The sequence below is a fragment of the Nipponia nippon genome, unplaced genomic scaffold, assembly GCF_047370975.1.
Source record: "Nipponia nippon isolate SJK-2023a ecotype South Korea unplaced genomic scaffold, ASM4737097v1 scaffold_9, whole genome shotgun sequence".
Classification (NCBI taxonomy): Eukaryota; Metazoa; Chordata; class Aves; order Pelecaniformes; family Threskiornithidae; genus Nipponia; species Nipponia nippon.
In genome coordinates, this window is record NW_028262413.1 from 47,010,814 (window position 1) to 47,030,282 (window position 19,469).

General features: G+C 38.9%; 1 protein-coding gene across 1 annotated transcript; it reads right to left on the minus strand.

Moving 5' to 3' along the window:
• Window positions 1-621: 621 nt before the first annotated feature.
• On the minus strand, window positions 622-11,372 carry LCTL (lactase like). Its single transcript, XM_087744362.1, has 14 exons — window positions 11,244-11,372; window positions 9,987-10,155; window positions 8,723-8,883; window positions 7,270-7,357; window positions 6,910-7,019; window positions 6,486-6,614; window positions 5,858-5,953; window positions 5,136-5,190; window positions 4,880-5,041; window positions 3,866-4,140; window positions 3,383-3,509; window positions 2,723-2,922; window positions 2,108-2,171; window positions 622-813 (listed from the first exon to the last, which is right to left on the minus strand). Exons 1-14 carry the CDS (start codon window positions 11,370-11,372, stop codon window positions 698-700), a joined length of 1,881 nt encoding a protein of 626 aa, XP_087600488.1. The 3' UTR covers window positions 622-697.
• Between the last annotated feature and the right edge of the window lie 8,097 nt (window positions 11,373-19,469).

Consider the following 19,469-nt stretch of genomic DNA (forward strand, 5'->3'; position numbering starts at 1 on the left):
TTTCTGTGTGTAATATATTATAAAGTCGTATGAGGTAAACCTAGTTCCCTGTAAACAAGACTAGAGAGATAGGAGTCCTTGGTTTAAATCTGACTCAGCAGTTGTCATCTTTGATTAATCACTTCAAATAATTCTTCTCCACACCTAAATAGTAAGGCATATATTATCTAACTTTTTAGACATGAATAATTAGTTAATGTTTAAGCAGTGCTCTTGGAATACTTAAATCCTATTCCATTTTAAAACTATGTGTCTGTCTCTCTTCAAATAGCAGTTACATGCTAATTAGAAGTCTGTTGATGAACAGACCGAAATCAGAATTTGCAAACAGTTTTTAATCACTTGAAATTTGTACTGGCAAGATTTGAATCACTTTAATCTTAGCTAACTATTTTTCTGGTGAACAAAATGTATAGTAGATTCCAAAATAATAAGAAACATAAAATCTGCTACTTAAAATTAGTAGAAAGTAATGCAGAAAGAAAATGCACTTTGGGTTTTGATAACAAAAAATCAAGTTATGTTTTTGGGAATTGAATAGAAAAAACTATAAAAGCGCTAGGTGGATAGGTAAAGTAATACTTCTTTATCTTTACGGTGGTATACAAGTGATATCTGTGGTAAACTTTAACCAATATAATAAAACAGTTGCATTTTATTTATTATGCAAAATGAAGATGAGTGTAAGCATGCAATTTTATCTGTGATTTCGAAGGTAGAATATTAGTAGGACAATACTGATGAGTATGCAGAGTGTGAAAACTGTAGGAAGAACAATCTCTGTCACCGTTTCCATGTGAGTAATCAGGGAATCTAAAATTTGAGAAATAAGTAATATGTAAGAAATTTAATCTGCTGGAGTGTACTAATTGTTAACTTAGAGTTAACATAGATTAAGGATTTTTTGAACATATATGGCTAAAATTATTTTGTTAAATGTTGGCATTGGCATAAACAGCAAACAAACAAAATTTCCTAAGTCTGCAAAAGCTGGAGCAAATCCATGACAGTTTTCCCTCTTTTTTTCTCTTTCTAAGGTAAATTTTTGAATATATGTCAGTGCTCAAAGGGCTGCAAAAATTGTGCTATGAATTAGCTTCACTGCATTAGCAGTATTCTACTGTTCCTTTGATTTTTATTTGTGCCCCCCCCCCATCCCCTCCAAGGGAAGTGTGGAAAAGAAAATTGTCAAAGAGAAATCCTTGGGAAGCACTTTAGCCTTTTTATGATTGTTTTGCAGCTCTTTCAAAATGAAATGGGTTTTATTTTGTAGAATTTTGCTCCACAGATAAGCCTCAAACAGTTCAGTAAACACAGTTAATTCACATAGAACATATCACTCAGCAGTTGAGGCTAAGTAGGATAAACTTAGGAGGACTGCTTTGACATTTTCTACCAGGTAGAATTTCTCTCATCCTTCTCATGAGACTTTAGAATACTTATTTTGTCTTCCTTAAAACTTTCAGAAATCCACTGTGGTAGATTATTCTCCTAGTTCAGGAATTATGAAAGGTCCCGAATTATATCGGGAAGGTCTTAAGTGAGATGGATTAGCCTGGCACTTTGGAAACTGCAGGCAAAGTCTGCGGTATTTGTGGATTGGTGAGCAGCTGCTCTAAGCTGTGCTGTTGTTAGCTTTGTTACCAGGAGTATGAAGAGCAGAAACGTGGCTTAACGCTACCTTAGTCTAGTACTTAGCCCGTTTTTTAATAGTTTCATCTTATGTAGAAGTCAAACACTTAAGAGGTTTTCTGTCTGCATGGTTGTCTTGATTTCTCTGGTTTTGTTTGATGTTTGAAAGAGCCTTTAGCACTTCTATTATTTTAAGGATAATACTGTCATCCCTCGCCTTAATTTTAAATAGTAACTCTTACAGTTTGTGTATTCCATTAACATCCAAAGTTGATCCATTTAGCTACAGTGATTTTAGTTGGAGGGAGTAAATAAAGACATTTTTCTTTAGAGGCTTCTTGTATTTGAAAGCTGTTGTGCTTTCAAGGAGAAAATTCCTTTTAGGACCCGCTAATAGTAATATTCACAGAGAAATTTAAAATCTGAAAGTGACACAATATGCTTTTATAAAACAGAACAGAAGATACATAATTACCTGTAGCAAGGAGTTGGTGTGTGGTAGAGCAAGTGTCCATGGCCGCCTGATACCAGTTTTGCACCTGAGAAGGTTGACATGCAGCAGTTCTATTAAACTGTAATATTTTGCCTCGCAGCAGCTTCTTTGTCCCTGAACATTTGTCCGCTACAATTGACTTGAAACCATTTTATTCTGTCAACACGTGATTTTCTGAAAGTTCCTTTGTATCTTTGTGATTCTTATTGCAATATATTTCTTATAGTTAATTGTTTCATAAATTTTTTAAAAGCACATAATATATGCCATATTTTCCAATAAGATAGCACGTATGTGTAATTTTCTGGCTAGAAATCTGACAGAGCACTGGTAACTTACGATTTAGAATTTTTGTTCACGTCAGTAAGTCCAATTAGAGTTTGTGAAATGCTTTAGAAACAGTAATTGAGGTTGCTTCCACGTTCTCTGTCTCTGGAGGCCTGCGTATTCAACACATCCCTGATTTACAGAACCAAAGTGTCAAATTTCATGTACCGTGTTCATGCAAGTTGTTTCATGAAATCCAATGTGATATTTGCCCATATATTGAAGAAAAAAAGAAAAAGAAAGAAGAGTGAAATTAACAATTGACATCACCTCTCTTGGATTTGGGAATCCATTTGCACTGATAATCTTTTGATAATAGTCAGCGGATGCCTTTGGGTATCGAGGTTTGTTCTTGTTTTTAAAATCAATGTGGTAAAATCCAAATCTTTCAGAGAAGCCTTGGTTCCATTCAAATTTATCCAGCAGTGACCAGGCAGTATAACCTTTGACATTAACACCATCATTTAGAGCTGTAACCAGAATACAAATTATTCTGTTAAACTTGTTGCCTATGTCTGTCGTCCTTAAAATATGGTTCTGTAGGTGTTTTGTCTTATACCAGAAAGAGACGGGGAGGGCGGAGGAAGACAGAAAAGTGGCAAAGTACGAAGCAATTAAGAGTCTTTGAAAATGTTATCTTTAGCTTAGAGGTACTAAAGCTCTGTAAGAATGGCAATTAGGTGCAATTTCTCCTTTCTAAAAGTGGAAACCGATCATCTATCACAGTGTTAAATCTCATGTAGGTTATTGTATTAGCGTCAGTACGTTTGGCTAGGTTGTCACTTTAGTGAAAATTTATTAGTCTAGTTTGCTGTCCAGTTTGACCTGTGAGTATTTATTTCTCCTATGATGTAAATTACAGGAGTAAAAAATAATCAGAAGGTGAAAAAGCTTAAAGCTCATGCACTAAAAAGATGTTTTTAAAGTTACCTTTCAGTATTTCATTAGTATATCCTTTCAGATACTCTATCCGCCATTCATCACACAGTTGAGTACACTGTACCTTTTCAGAAACTCCATTCTCTGTCACGTAAATGAGAGGGTTCCCATACTGTGTCTGCAAACAAAGATATGTTTAGACCAGTTCATAGAAACAAAATCATCTTATTTTGACAGAACATGAGATTCTGCGTAAAATGCATTAAAAGCAATTTCCTAAACTTACTTAGAGTTACCTTTCATAAGAAAAATGTGAACCTAGGAATTTAAGTTAACTATGGTTTTTTGTTTTAAAATTAATGAGTTCTATAGTTTTCGAAACTGAAATTAAGGTGGGTTTTTTGGCAAAGAAACTTCCCAAATATATAGGTGAAACTGTTGAAAATCTAAAATAGTGTAAGTGCAGGTCCTGCAGCTTCTGCAAGTAACCAGACATTTTATTCACTTCCTTTTAAAGATTCATGCTGTAATCACCTTAATGAAGTTGAGTAATCTTCTGAATCCCCAAGGCACAGAATATAACCATTTAGATCCTGGAGCTGGCCAGTTTGGGTCCACCAGTTCAGCCAAATCACGGTCAGTGTGGTAACTGGACACTTGTAGGAAGGGAAAGCTCTTCTGTATAACATAACGAGTAGTGAAATGACCTATTCCCAGGAAATCCGATGTGCCTTTAATATAGGTTTTCTCTTGCACTGAGAAAGTTGGTAGTCCTGATGTCCCCAAGCCCTGCTGGGCACTCTTCCTACCTATCAAAATAATTATAGGAAACATACTGCTGAGGAGCACAGAAATTGGTTTTCTTTACTTCACCAACAATAAATACGGTTCTCCTGAACTTAGTGTAGAGGACAGTTTAGTTTGATTGCTTTTTTAGGATGAAATCATCTTTCATCCTTTTGGTTTGGAGAAGTAAGCTGGGTACAATACATGGAGAAGACAGTGAATGAAAGTGGGGTTTTGGGGGTGTGTTTGTTTGTTTGTTTTCCAAAGAGCATGATAAATGTCAACAGAATACTTGGAAACATATGATGAGAACAGAAGTGCTTTCCTGCTGGGTACGTTGCCTATCTTCTTCATTCTGTGAAAAAAAAGATAGTGCAACCCTGTAGAAATGCAAGCTTTAGTGATGAAAAACTGCTGGTTCTTTGTCCTTAGGTGGAAAATCCAGAAAAATATTTAACAACTCCCTGTCTTGGTTAGGCCACTGGAAGTGGACTACGACTGGAAAGGGAGGTAGTTGCTTCCTTTGCAGTTTGGAGTACTCAGATGTGCAAGTGTTGGGCTTAAGAGCAGCTCAACTTTTTAGTTCTAGTATGTCTCCCAAGCTGCTCAGGAGCTGTGTCTAGCGCCTGGGCCATTTGCTGCTGAGCCTTGTCTCACCTGTGTCCTCACAGCTGACTAAACTATGTTGGTCAGGGGCTCTTCCATTGTAATATGCTGTAAGTACGTAATTTATTTATGTTACAGTTGGTTACTGGGGCTTACCTACATAATTCTTCATAATTTCTGGATAGTCTCCTCTGAAAATGGGATTTGCAAACCATCCCAAATGAAACTGTACGTATCTTTCAGCAGCGTCTCTGTCTGTTTGGCTATGCGGATCAACAGGTTCACCCCAGCTGCTAGTGAGGGAAATTCCAACCATACCTTAAAAAACCAAAGTGACAATTCTGCAGTTTATGCGTAATCGTTAAGCCTTTAATATGAATAGAAGCATAATTACAGAGTGAATTCTTATTACCTTGCTGCTCACTACGCCATGTGTTATTGTAAGAGTGCCATACTTTTGCATGAGTCTGTAAGTTAGGGAAAAAAAAAGCATATGCACATTTTAATCTGTTACACCATAGTCAGTACAGAAGGCTAGTGAAGACCAAGAGCAGGTTTTGCATGAAGGTGTGTCTGAAAATATACATTTTTCATGTACATTGTGGAAGCTTTCATTTCATATAAGATGTCAAAAAAACATTTATGCAAGATTTCTTCCCTAAATTCCGGGAGGTCCCCGTGAATTGTAATAGGCAGCATTCAGTATAGTGTTCTGTCCAGCGTCTCCAGTCTTTGGATGTCTTTGCCTAAGTTATTCAGGCAAGTGAAAGTTTATTTTTTCAAGAGCTACCCTTACTGAAGTCACTTGCAAAATTCACGTTCATTTCAACAGGTCAGGATTTTACTCCTTGTTTCTAGAGTAACCTGGATATTTTCTTATTCAACCAGTTTGAAACATATTGTAAAAGAGACGCTTAAATTGTAAGGAAAAATTTAAGTTGAAACAGTGTCGTTTCATGCTACACCTGAATATGCATTGGTAGTTTTAAGTCAGGTGATAATTTTGATGTGCTAATTGGAAGTGACATCATTGCAAAACTATCTTCCTGTTTAAAGAGCAGAATCAAAAAAACTTAATCAGGCTGCCAAAAATTCTTAATTTACACATAATTTAAAGTAGAATTTTAGCTTTACTTTAATTATATGGTGCGCTGCTCTGTATGCTCCACATCCGCCGAGCTTCAGTCCTGGTGCGTGTTCTCCTGTTTCATAACCCTTTTCAGCAACCGCCTACAAATACATAGAGTTAGTTATTCTTTGAACGGCAGAGCTAATGAATTTGCTACCGTCCTATGGACTTAGATCCTGTGCTCTTCTGCTTGGTCTGCGTCTCAATCTCTTCTCTCCAGTCCCCTTTGCCTTCCCCTCCCCTTGGCTCCCACCTACTGCCCTGCTGCTTGGTTGATAATACGCTGTGGCGTGTTGGAAAACCAATGTGTTGGTGACGAGCGGTAGTGGACTGACTGGCCAGCTTGCTGTTGCCTGATGAAATGCGCGAAGGACAAGTTATAACTGCCTTTTCTGATTTCCGTGCCTCTCTCCAGCTGATGACTTTTCAAAACTTCACTGGAATTTCGTGTCTTGAAACTCTGCCCTTGTGCAGTATCTGGCCACTGAGATTTTGGGGCGCAAAGATTAATGGCGTAAGGCTCAGTCTTCCTCTCCAATTTTTAACCTACTGTCCTGTAGCGTCACTTCCACAGAATTTTGGGAACAGAACTGTGTAATGGGAGTGATTGGAAGGAAAGCATTGATAACTTACCCAAGGATTACTAAAAGTAATCCAGTGTTTCACACGGTCGCCAAACTTCTCAAAACACAGATTTGCATAATCATTAAAATAATTTATCATGCTTATATTTTGCCAGCCACCATACTTTTCTTGGAGAACCTTCATAAATAAGAATTTCAAGAATCAATAATGTCATTTAAAGTTCAGCTGCCTATTAACAAAGACTTTTATTCATGTTTCAGGAGCTCAGAAGGAGATTTTTCAAAACGTCAATGTCTATAAACTAAAATGTATGTGAAATGCAAATGAATAGAAACTAATTATAAGCACACTTAAAAGCATGCAGGCATCTTTAAACATTTTTCTAAAGTACCTATGGTCCTTAACATTAGAAATAAATTTCCTATCAGAAGCATTTATATTAGACGTTTCACTAACTTAAATATTGTCTAACCTGTGGAAGATCCCAGTGGTAGAGGCTCACAATCGGGATAATATTGTTTTCCAGAAGACTATTAATTGTATCATTGTAGAACTGTATTCCCTTCTCATTCAATTGCTCTGCTGATGAAATGCACAGACAAGAAATTACCTGCAGTGTTTTTCAAATAACTGGAAGAATAGAAATCTAAAACTTTTAACCAAGGAATTTTACGTTACAGTGGTGGGCATACCCTAATGGATGTGTAATGGTTAAACTCTGTTCTGCAGACAAAGAAACAGATATCTATTTAACAGTAGTGTTAAACAGCTCAGGAGTAAAATTACCTGCCTACTAATACTGGTAAGAATATGGTGAAACTGTAATACTTACTTTTGATGCCAGTGGGCATAATCCGAGGCCATGAGATAGAGAACAGATAGTGATTAACTTTCAGCTCCTTCAGTAACTGAATGTCATCCTGTGAAAAGAAAATCCAAGTGACATATCTCAAGTCCAAGCAGAATAACTCTTCAGTTATTCATCTGTCTTAAATAGTACCAAATGCAGAAAATCTATAGAAGAGTTGCACAAAAGAGGATTCCGTCAGTTATTTTCTGCATTTGCTTTGAGATGATGGCTCTTTCTACTTGTATACTTCCTTTTTCACCATTCTTTTTTCTTGACTCTGCAAAGAAGTCTCGTAATGTGTTGTGTTAACAACCATGGAAACTGAATGGATTCACCATCATATAGAGGACGGAAAAACGAGTTGAGGTATTCTGCGACACAATTGTATTTATGTCAGAATTTGTAATGTGCGTGTTTTAAAAAATAATATGAGCCTGTATATCTTGACCTCAAACATTTCGGCTTAGGTGCAAAACAATGATTACATAGGCTTTCATTTACTGTGTTGTACACAGTACGTGGCGTTAGCACAAAAAATAAATTCAGTATAAATACATGTTCTTCTAAGAAATCATGCATCTTCAATATTAAATGAAATTAGAAGTTGATCATATATGAGCCAATGCAACCAAGCCAGTCTTTCTGGGTTTTTATTAAGCTGTTCTTTCAAGCTTTTACTTGTCTGAGAGAGATCAAATGAAATCTCTCCTGCATTTTACCATTTTCAGACACTAAGACATAATTAGTTTCTTTCCTCTTAGCTCTTGCTGAGACCTCTGGTCCTCCCTTGGATTTCATATATGTGGAAAAACCTCAGTGGAATATAACTTCTGTCAAATTAATTGGAATTCCAATTATGTAATAGTGGCTTATCAGCCATTTGGCTCCTTCTTGCTGTGTGTCTGTCTTTCCTTCAGGACAGTGATTCTAAAATTGTTTTTGATAGTTTTAAGCTTGAAAACATATTGCTAATAGAGCTGCCTTGATTATTTGTTATCCATTCAAAAAATGGAAAACATTCAGACTGAATTTTAAAACATCTGATAGTTTTATTGTTCTTAAATACACATAGAAAACCTTTAAAGCGGCTCAAACACACAAAAAATGTTAATTTTAGTCAAAGCTCAAATGCGTTCTTTGTTGTTATAACTAAGCATTTGACTTCCCACAAAATTGTAGTGTTTCTTTGGACACAAAAATCCTGAAAAACAGATGTATTTGGGGAATACTGTGGTGTTATTGGTTCTATGAGGTTATCAGGAAAGAAGATTTTACTGAATAATTGAAAATACCAGCCTTTGGCTTCCTAGGTTGAATGTGGCTGTAGAGCAACCAAAGCGTTTTGCTCATCTTTGCTCGTATTTCAGAATGGGAAATCGGTACCATGAAATGGCTCCGAAATCTTTCTAGAGGGATAGTTCCTCTTTCACGATACCTTAACTTTGTAGTAGCCGTCACATGCTGAATCTCCTGTTTCATTTCTAAACACTTTCCCTTTCTTGTGAGTAAAAGCATCCCAGATACTTGGTCCTTTCCCATCCTTGTCCCAGGCCCCTTCAGTCTGGTACGCAGAGCTGCCAACACCCCATAAAAAACCTACAGGTAAAAAGAAGTGAGTTATGATTTAAACATTCTCCTGCAAAACTGGTCTTCGCACTAAGTGTTCCTATGAGGAAGTAATTGATACACCTTCACAGCTGCATAGCTTGCTGTGAAATGTGCATGATTGCGTGCCTGCTGAACACGAGGCCGACGTTTTCTATGTGAAACTTTATTGGGGCATAAAAAGGGACTGGCTGAAGATGTGGTATAGACTAAAGGGCGCCTCTTCTGATGGACTGAAGAAGGGATCTAACTCTTTCATATATTAAACCTTGTTACTATTATTTTACAGTGATGAGGTAGCGCATTGACAGCGTGGCAGAAATATCTTACTGTAAGAAAAAATTATGTTCCCGCATCATTTTTGCCTGCTAGTTTTTATAGGTTTTTTTAGCAATTACAACTTTAGCTGTTGTTATGTAAAATATACAGAAAGATTCTGGATTATTTTCCTAGTATTATACAAAAGGATACGATTAATCCATTTCATAAGCCAGTTAAAAACTTGAGCATGAAAACAAATCAGTGCCTATATTTTTTTAGTTTTGATTTTGGTTGAATGACACGTGTGAGTGCGTATACATAAATGTTGAAGAAAGGACAAGGTTTCATAAAGCGGTACTGAAGAGTGAATTAGGTAACACGAAACAGCTTGAAACAAACCCAACACAATTATTTCACTCATGTTCATTTCTTAAGTTAGCTGCATAACAAAGGATATTTTTAGTTTATAATTCTTCATTAGTTGTAGATAATTTATGAAAAAGGAGAAGAGTTCTCAGGTGTGATTTGTTATACTGTGCATCTTAGTCATAGACATGAAAGGAAGATCGGGATATGAAATATTAATCTCTTCGCCTTTACTCTAGGTTTACTTTTTTAAGTGACTCTCTGAAGTGCAGGGCTATGTGAATCCTCGTATTTCCAGGGCTAGGTGCAGAAGAGGATAGTAAGTATGCATTCTGCAAGAGCCTGAATTTTTGTTTCTGCCATTTCCCTGGAAGGACAAGGAAAACCTTTTGGTAGCTTTCTTGTGCGAACAGACAAGCATATCTAGAGCATTATAAAAACCACAATCAACTGTCGTTCAAAAGTACCAGCTGGGAAAGTGCCGTAATAGAAAGAGCCTGGATTATTCTTTGTCCACTGGAAATCCTCAGCTGTATTCAGCTGTATTACTGGCAGAAGCGTATACCATATTCTCCAACTGTAAGTCTTCATTGCTGTTGATTTCATCACTGCAAAGTGTTCTCTGCAAGTTCCCACCTGATAAAATAGAAAAGCTTTGTCAGGTATTGCCACTCTACAAAGTAGGCTTAGGGTGATCAAAAGGGAAAAGCTTATTTTTCCTGCTGAATGGGTACGGTTTTCATTGAAGGCTGAAAGCGGTGCTTGGGCTAAGTGGAAGATGCAGTTAAGCTTCTGACTGGGTGATGAAAATGAGAGAAGAATGAAGTGCAAAATTATAACTATTAGAAGCACCGCCTGCATGTTTTCCATAACGTTACTTATCTTTACTATGTTCTAAAAGTCTCTTTGTTGGGAGCTATTTTGTTCTGGATCTCAAACTGTCTCACCAGTGTCAGTAACTAAAACCCTGCAAACCCCTCCTGAGTCGGAGCAAGAAATAAGTGATGATGCTGCTAGCATCTTGCCATCTAAATACGTAATGGAAAACAACCTTGTGGAAGTTGAAAAGGAAAATTAATACTTGTAATCCTTGCAGTTTTAATCATTGCAGCTTTTATCTTGATTATGTCCCTTTTATCTGGTTCCAGCATCAATTTAAAATGCTACTATGTATGCACTATATTTTTAGCTGTGTAATCAGGTTAAACTATTCGTGGGATGACGAATTTTAACCGTTTTAGATAAAGTTTCAGAAGGGCTTTGTAGAACAGCACTATTTTCCCCAAATTTATACAGTTCCCAAAGGATCTGTTTTACATGCCTGAGCCTCTGTTGGTGAACTTGAAGATGGGATTAGAAAGCGAGGGAAAGCAGAACAAATATCTTATTAAAAATAATCATAGTTTGCAGTGGAGCATGGTATAAAAAGTAAATACAGCTGGAGCTTTGAAAAGCAAACTGGGATTACGGGATTGGACATGTACAGTAAGCCAATCAATTGGACTGCCGATGTGAGACAGAGCATTTAACAGCCTTGGGGGTCCCAAGAGCAGGTAAATGAAGGTCTGAAAATACCACGTCCTTGCCTGCCTGGATGAAACCCGCCTTGCTGCAGTCTTTCTGCAACATGCAAGAAGGGCGCTGCATTTTACACAGCATTTCTTCTCATCAGCTGCTTTTGCGCAGCCCAGGGGCAAGTGACAGAATGAGGGTGGAAAACCCACCTTCAGGATCGGGTGACCCACGGTGAGCCCGCTGTGTGCTCCTTCACCTCTGTGAGGAGACGTCGGTAACGGGAGAGACTGGCTAAACAGAACTACGCAACAGTTTATTTCTAACTTGCTTTTTGCCATGATCTCCTAGCATCTGTCTCCCACATGTAAAAATTTAGCGCCTGTACCAAAGCCTGGTGGGAATCTTTGCACTGACTTCCCTGGACAAGCCTCTAGCAAGCTGGGGTACCGGACCCAAACAGCCTGGGTAGGACCTGTGCTGCTTGCAGATTGGTTCCTGGCCAAAATGAAAAAACGAGTTTGGCTAAAACCAAAAGGCGAAGGAACCACTTTTCAGAACGTGTAACGACCTCAGAGACCTCTCGTTCTGCGCTTATTAAAGAGCATTCCGTATCTCCTAACTAACACAGGATCTGCATAGCTGGTTTGGGAAAACGTACCTACTTCAACATCAAAGGTCTTTAGCCTTGGATTAAAAGAATCTTCACCTCTGCTTGTCTAATGTGAACATTTAGATTGCAAGGTGGGAAAAAAAAAGAGCAGACTACAACCATTTAAAAAATCACAGGGTCTAAATTCTCTATAACTTTTTATTTTGAATATGAAAGGTTGCAAATACACGTGATTTTAATTTGCACATTGACAGTCAAATCTAGCTCTGCAGCCTAGTCAAGAAGTTAGTTTAAACGTAGCGTTACCCTTCGTATTCTTGTTAGCAATGACTGACGGTCACGTGGAAAGAAGCAAGGAGAACAGAAAATGTGTTCTGCGAGGTGTGTCGTTGGTTTCTGTAGCTGAGGCATTAACGCTCTGGGAACAGAACTGTACGCTTTTGCAAGGCTGCTGACGTTTCTATTCCAAAGTTAGTGCATCGCTTCAATAACGTTTTAGGGTGTTTATTATGGTTTTAGACACTTGTAACTATCTGATTCGTATTTGGGGTAACTCAGTGGAGCTAGGAACAACGGTTGAATCAAAATCAGTATATTTTTTCACTCTTTGGCCTGATAACTGTATTAGAAATAATTTCAGTCCTTCAAGAATTGCTCAAACACAAGAAACACATTTTTAAACAAACAGGATTTTACAACACCCTGTATTGAAGAAAATAGCCGTATTTTATGCAGAGTTCATTGTGAAATATTCTGTCAATTAATTTTCTTTTCAAATGAATACATGCTTTTTGGAACCCTTCATTGCTCTGTTTTTCTGGCACATACTTTTACAAATAGAGTAGAAGAAACAGCTATTTGAATAGTGCAAAAAGGTTCATCAAGTTTAGACTGTAAGGCTGGTACTATAAAACACCCTTTTGACTCTCTTGTTCTCTAGCAGCTCTTTTACCTTCTACCCTGATTATAGATTGAGTTATTTTAATTTTTCCCCATTTCTGGCTTACCTGGTTTTCTTTGCAATGGATGTGTCCCAGCTGGGTGATTCCTCTGAACTGCCACAAATTTACCAGGGCACTCAGAATAAATTTACTTTCACAGAATAATTGCACGGAATTAATCCAACTGTCACAAAAACTCGGGAGAAACATCTAGTTGAAAACAGCATTTTGTTCACTTACAGCCAAAACAAAAAAGAACAATCCTTTTGTATTTGCAGTCAATGCTGCAGGACAAGGTTTAGCTTAATCATACGAATCTTTTAGCAATGAGGTATTTTCCTTTGTAGGCAAAATTAGCTTTGCAAGTGATCTATACATTCATACATAATTGCAGTTGCTGTTGAATAGAGTGTTTGTAGACATTTTTGTCGTGGTGCAAATGTCTGTATCCTAGATGGTATTTGGCAGGGACATCTCACTGGGAGATTTTGTGAGGCCAAGGGTTTTCTTTTTACATGGCATGATTTTGAATCAGATATTCAGGATGCAGTCTGGAAAAATAATGTGCTTTTTCTTTTCTCTTGTTTCTAGAGGAATTCCTTATGGTCATGCATTTGTGGACAAAACAACCCTCCCAGTCTTGGAGGCCAGCTGTTCAGCTTGAGCTATAGCTGTTCATTCCTTTAGTTCTGTGAGTCATCGTTCAGTCCTCCCCTCGTAGATACTATGCATTGAAAAGACTGCAGAATGAGCAAACCCATTGCTAGGGCTTGCTGGGCTGAAAACATGTAGTTTCAGACATTGCTGCTCACCTGGCTTTCCAGAATGAAAAGCCTTTTCGGTGCTGAGAGAGAAGGGGATGAGCTCCCAAGAGCAGCAGCGAAGATAGATAACTACTGCTCCTGTGCGGGAGGCCTGAGGTAGGGCAGAGATGCTGCAGAGGGAGCTCTGGACAACGCTGACACAAAAAGCTGTATCAGGGAAGCTTTCACCCGCCCACCCTAAGGAACGGGGCCCTGTAAGCAAAGGGAACCTTGTAGGGGAAGCAGAGAAAGCACCGGCTCTGTTGGCTCTGGGTAGGTGGGTGATTTTCTCCCTGCTGCAGTGCACCCACATAGCTGCCTGACACTTGGACTTTCTGTGGGGTGGGTGACACGTGATCGTGGAACCTGCTCTCCTATGCCTTTGAAGCTATACAGTTTGTAAGCATATTCCTATTTGTTTATTTAGCAACTTGGTTTTGCCTTTTTTTTTGTTTTTTTTAGAGCAGTGCTGGTGCCCTCTCGTGGTCAATTTCCACGAAAGAGCATTAACATTAAAAATGTTGCCTGGTAGCGTAAATTAAGTTACAATATTGTAGTTCATATACTGCCTCTGATCTCAGAAGTGAAAAAGCGCATTGAAACTATAGAGGGAATATCATCAGGAGCTCCTTGTTCATCCCTGCAGGTCTCTTGGTACGCTTGCTCGACTTCTGCTCATCAGGATGGATCATTTTCAAGCATGGAGGAGGTGATCCTTGAAAATCAACTAGCCCATGCGCTTTTTGATTTATGATGCACATAAAAGGGCAGTATTGTATACATAGGTCAGCCTACTGCAGATGAGTTTGGTGCTTAGGGCACATTTTTAAGTACTTGCTATAGATTTGGCATGCTTAATCTCCTGCAGAACTGGGTAGGGCAGTGTACCAGAGTCGCTGCAGTGCTGTATGATGCTAGAGCTGTTGTGATGATTAAGGGCGTGTATTAGTCATTCCTTGCTAAATCAGAATTGCACCTAACAAACACGCCAAAACGAAAGGCTTTGGTGTGCGGGGAAAGAGACTATGACTATTGACAGTGGAAGCAAAGACAGATCACCCCTCTGTGCGGATGAGAAGCTGAGGCCCAGGGAGACTGGACAGAAATCGCACAGGGAGTTTGTATCAAGCTAGGAACTGAACTCAGGTCTCTTGGCTCTCTGCCCGGTGCCATACGGACAAGCCAGCCTGCTGCTTTAGGGACGAGCTCGTGCATCACTAAAGTCATTTGGTGAATTGTCACTAACTTCAGTGGTCAGAAGGAGCAAGCCCTCGGTGTGCGTGAAAACGTGATTCTTTCAAACTACATTTAACATGGACTGCTAGAAACATAATACTGTTCCACTCTGTAAGTTGTGCTTACATGGGTTTTCTTCTCTTAACACAATCTTTTTCTGTGATGTTTCCCAATTTCCTGCATAAAAGCCCAACTTTACAAAAAAAAAAAAGAAGGCCATGAGATATTTACGTGGCTACAGCTTGGTCATTTTTAGCAGCAGTTTTTAAAATGTGCCAGAAACACATCAAGGCTATAAAATCTTTTATTTTGTTTTATTGGTAAAAAGAATGTTAAAAAAATGTACTCGGTGGAGTCCATCCAAAATTGCCCAATGACTGCAGTAAAATAACCTGGAAAGTGGGCTATGCAACGGGCTTACTGCGGTGGGTTGTGAAGTCTGGGGAAAGTCACGATTGACTCTCAGTTTACGGCTTGTCTGCTGTTCACTTGTCTACAGCCTCAAGTGGATCTTCATCCATAAATGATGTAGATATTTATGTATTGTCTTGTTGCCAAATGCTGTGTGACCATATCACAAAAACTTTGGCACAAACCCCACTCTCTTAAATGAAGTGATACTTATCCTCCCACTTTATTTGCTATCTATGCTATGCTTTGTGTTGCAAAACCTCTTATCTCAAGACAGACAACCAGAGATGGAGTCACCCCTAAAAGCAGATACCATAAAACTGGTATTTATTTGATTTTTGCTTCTAGTCCTTATGTTTTGCCTAGACTGATGAAAAAATAGAAGCTGTCTTTCCTAGTTCCTTGGCAGCTGTTCAGACAGCTAGACAAAATCATCCTCATGCAATTATAACCTCTCTCCCCAGCTTCCTGATTCTTCATTCTTCCGAGTTGCACTCCCTTTCCAACCTTGAATAGGCCTTTTCTGTCTCGGAGAGAAAAATCCTTTCTTATTATACAGTGACCAGAAAAACATGTAATTTTTCCAGTGTGTGGTCTACTGCAACTACCCTGAGATATTGGAGATTTTTCAAAATCAAAACAAAACCCACTTACAATTGTTCTTGGAACAAGAACACTTGTATAACTGTACTTGTATTTTTCTGTGTTACAAAATGACTTTCGTTGCATTATATTAGCTGCTTTTGGAAACTTTTTGTCTAATGTTCAACTGTACTAATGGCCCGGACTTGCTTTTCAGCGAAAAATAGAAAATTGGAAGTAATCGGAATGCCTTGCTTTACAATCAATCATGTTGCTTTGACTTGAAGCAGTTGGGGGAATATAGTTGTTAATAGAGGTGTTCAGAACTGTTTCTTATGACCCGGTGAATTCTAAAGGCAGAAAGGAGTGTTTGGAAATGTGGGAGATGCATTTTGTTGCCTATAACAAGAGATCAAGGACACTGAAGACTCATCCTGCTCTAAAAACCCTGGTTTTGAACTTACATATTACGGTTGCCCAGTAACTTTAGAATAAAGATTGCCAACTTTTCCATGCTTAGAGACATTTTTATTTCTTACATAAATGCTTTTAGCCAGACTGATGTCATCACGTTTGCACAGCTCTGCCCTTTACGCCGTAAACTGTGGTGGACCCGACCTTGTTATATGCTTTTTCCCCAGCTCTTTATGCCATCAGCTGACCTGATCTGCTGACAAGCCTGCCTTCCCTTGGACAACCAGGAGGCTCGACACCCCTTCTGGGGCACCTGGGATGCAACGTACTGAAAACATCGGCTGGCACCATTAGCAGAATTTTGCCGTGCAATTGTTTGGTACCCAGTTTGACAGAGGTACCTCTGCTGGCCTCCCGCCATGGGGGATACCAATCTTCTTGTATCCTGGGAAATCTGTGGGCAGCTTCTGAAGACAGTCTCCATCTTAAGAAAACCTCCAGAAGTCTGGAAGATCTTGTGTTTGAACTGTGATCCCTGAGATGAGATCAAGATAGGTAACTCTGAAACTTACACCATGTTTACTTAGCAGTTCTTACACTATTATGAAAGCTAGTGCTATCATATTTTATGCCCACCGAGCACACTGAATAGCCGTTATCACTAACCACTGGTTTTACTGGGGTAGTTTTTGGAAAAACTAAAATATTTGAGAATCTGCCATCTCTGTTTTGCAAAGAAAGATTGTAAAGATTGGCAAGGATAGGGTAAATCTGCAGAATCTATTCTAGTTGTGCTAAAAGCTCAAATTTTAAAGGCGTCATTTTCAATTAAGCTCCTAAATCGTATATTCTTAATAATGTTTCTTGGTGCATGTAGAGAGGTGCAGACACGTCCCCGTTTTGTGGAACGCTGTTCTCGCAAATGGTGAAAGCTCATGAGACTTTGCACTGGTATAGTCAAAGGTGCACGTTGGATTTCGAATGCCCAAGCGCAGTGAATGGTTGAAAATCCCAACCATGATATATAATAAATGACAGATGTTACAGATACTCCTGGGTGCAATGAAGAAGGTCACAGAAGTTTGCTTCTAAAAATCAATTTTAATTTATCTTTTCCTGTTGACAGCTTCATGCTAAGGGTTGGCCTCTGTTTGATGTGAACACTGAGAAGCTGCTGCAGGCTACCACTGATTGGAATTTACTTCTATTAGTCTAATTGCATGCTCTACCATCATCTGTTTGCAATCACAAAGAGGAAGCTTCTGAAGCTTGGGAATGAGAGAAAATGAAGTGTCTCGACAACTACAAAACATCGAGAATGCTTTTGGAGGTTTTCCCATCACTGTTTGTGAGTATGACCAAAAAGGCACAGTTATATTTTTTTTTTTTTTACATGTCCATCTTTACACTGCACCTATAACATAAGTACATATAACAACTAGGAATAGTGATAATTAATGAAAGTCCCCAAGCACTGTAAATTGATAATGAGTAAGAGTTCATAAATTGTTTTGGAAGGGGTTGAATTAGTTCATTACTGAATTAGTTGAATTAGCTTATTACTAAAATCATACAATTGTTCTTCTGTGGATATTCAACTTGGCTTATGAAACATTCAACTTCAGTGCTTCTGGCTGTCCAATTTAACTACCAGTTTTAAAACACACCCTTGGGCATTTTATCTTTAATGCTACCCTAGAAGGTATGACATTAGTCCTTTTCTCATGCAGCAGGCAGAGACAAATTGTAAGGCAGCGGACAGATAACGCACCTTAATAACTAAAGACACTGAGACTAGTTTTTGCTTCTGTTCAGGTCTAGAGGTTTAGGCTGGAGAGGAGTTGGGAGCCTTGCAGAGCATTTAGCTGTGCTCCAGCAAGAGGCAGCATTGCACAGCACTGGAGGAGCCTGGGGAGAGTCAGGGGAGTGCCAGGCTGGCCCCGGGCTTGCGTCCTCGGTCCCTTCACCTGTGAAATGGCCGCAATGCTGATCACCGCCCACTCTGCAGACCACTTAGAAAACTGCTAGTGTGAAGTGCGGCACAGGGTACCAGTGAGTTGGAAATTTGTTATTTATGGACGAACTACTAACACTAGTTCAGCGGTAGGGATCTGTCTCTTTCTGCCTGGCCAGTACATGTGGAGAAGAGCAGCAAAGGAATGCAAAAGGTACTCCGCAGCCTCAGGATAGCTGTCAATGGGACTGGAGTGTCAGGGCTGCGAGGGAAAGGATGACTTCACTCACATGAGCACAGCCTGAGAGAATTGCTTTCTAAACTGCCAGGCTCTTTATTTCTTAGGTCAACTTTTAAACTTCCTGAGGGAGGTGTGAAGATGAGCTAGGATAACCTCAATTCTTGTACAGCTAGGGTGAGCTCTTATAGTGACAGTTGTTTGGTGGCATGGCCTGGTACTTCTTGTAGCTTATTTATTAAAACAAACAAACAAACAAACCAGCAAAAAAAAAGCAATGGCTTTTACTTTTGCCTTTTCAGGGATGAATTTCAGAGATGAGGCCTTACTAGTACTCATTAGCAGCTTCTACTCAAGTAGAATACCAAGTGATGCCAATGGAGATTTAACGTATTCTTAAAGTGAAATATCTGCCCCAATGCTTTGCTGTATCACAGCCCCCTTATTGTTTTGAGGACTGATCCAATGTTCACTAAGTCAGTAGAAAGTCTAGCTAATTACAGCATGGCTTAGATGAGGTTCTGAGATCCTTTGTCTCTTTGTGATGTGAAGGGTTAAAATTTCAGGAGCCTTTTTTTCAATTTTAGGCAATGAAAAAGGGAATAATGGAAATAATTAATCAAAACATTGCTATGAATCAGAGAATGCATTTATTAAAGTTTAAAGAAAAACAACCCAACCCTGAGCTGAAATTGAATCCAAACTCAGAAAAGCACGAGGAGGTGTAACTAGAAGCTTTATAAGATTCCCATCTTAAACTTGACCAGATGTTGGCAGTAAGATGATTATAATTTGTACCTTGTATAGTATCTGTGGCAACTGTTAGATCACCATAGCTTCCTAAGGCATGGAGATGAAGCAACATGGACTTCTGTTTCCCAGCGTATTAGTGAGCTTGTATGCATTCCTTTGCCAGGCATTTTTGCACTGAGAGCAATTCAATGAGCTCAGCTGAGAGCATCAGATGGATAGCGGGTAGTCTCTCACTCAGGCTGAGGAAGTGTGGGTGCTTCTAAACCGGGTTAAATACTGATAGAAGGCTTGTGAGTTTCTATGGATTCTGAGCTTTAGTGCTAGTTCCTGCAAAAATGGAAAATCGGTGAGCTTTCAGTCCAGCACTCAGAGTACGTCCACTTTCAGAGAGAAAGCATCATTCATTCATTGTGTCTTGCTACTGAACTCATTCCTCCTCTAGTTTCCCGTCTGTATAACAGGACTGAAAATATAGTCTTCCTTCCTGAGAGAC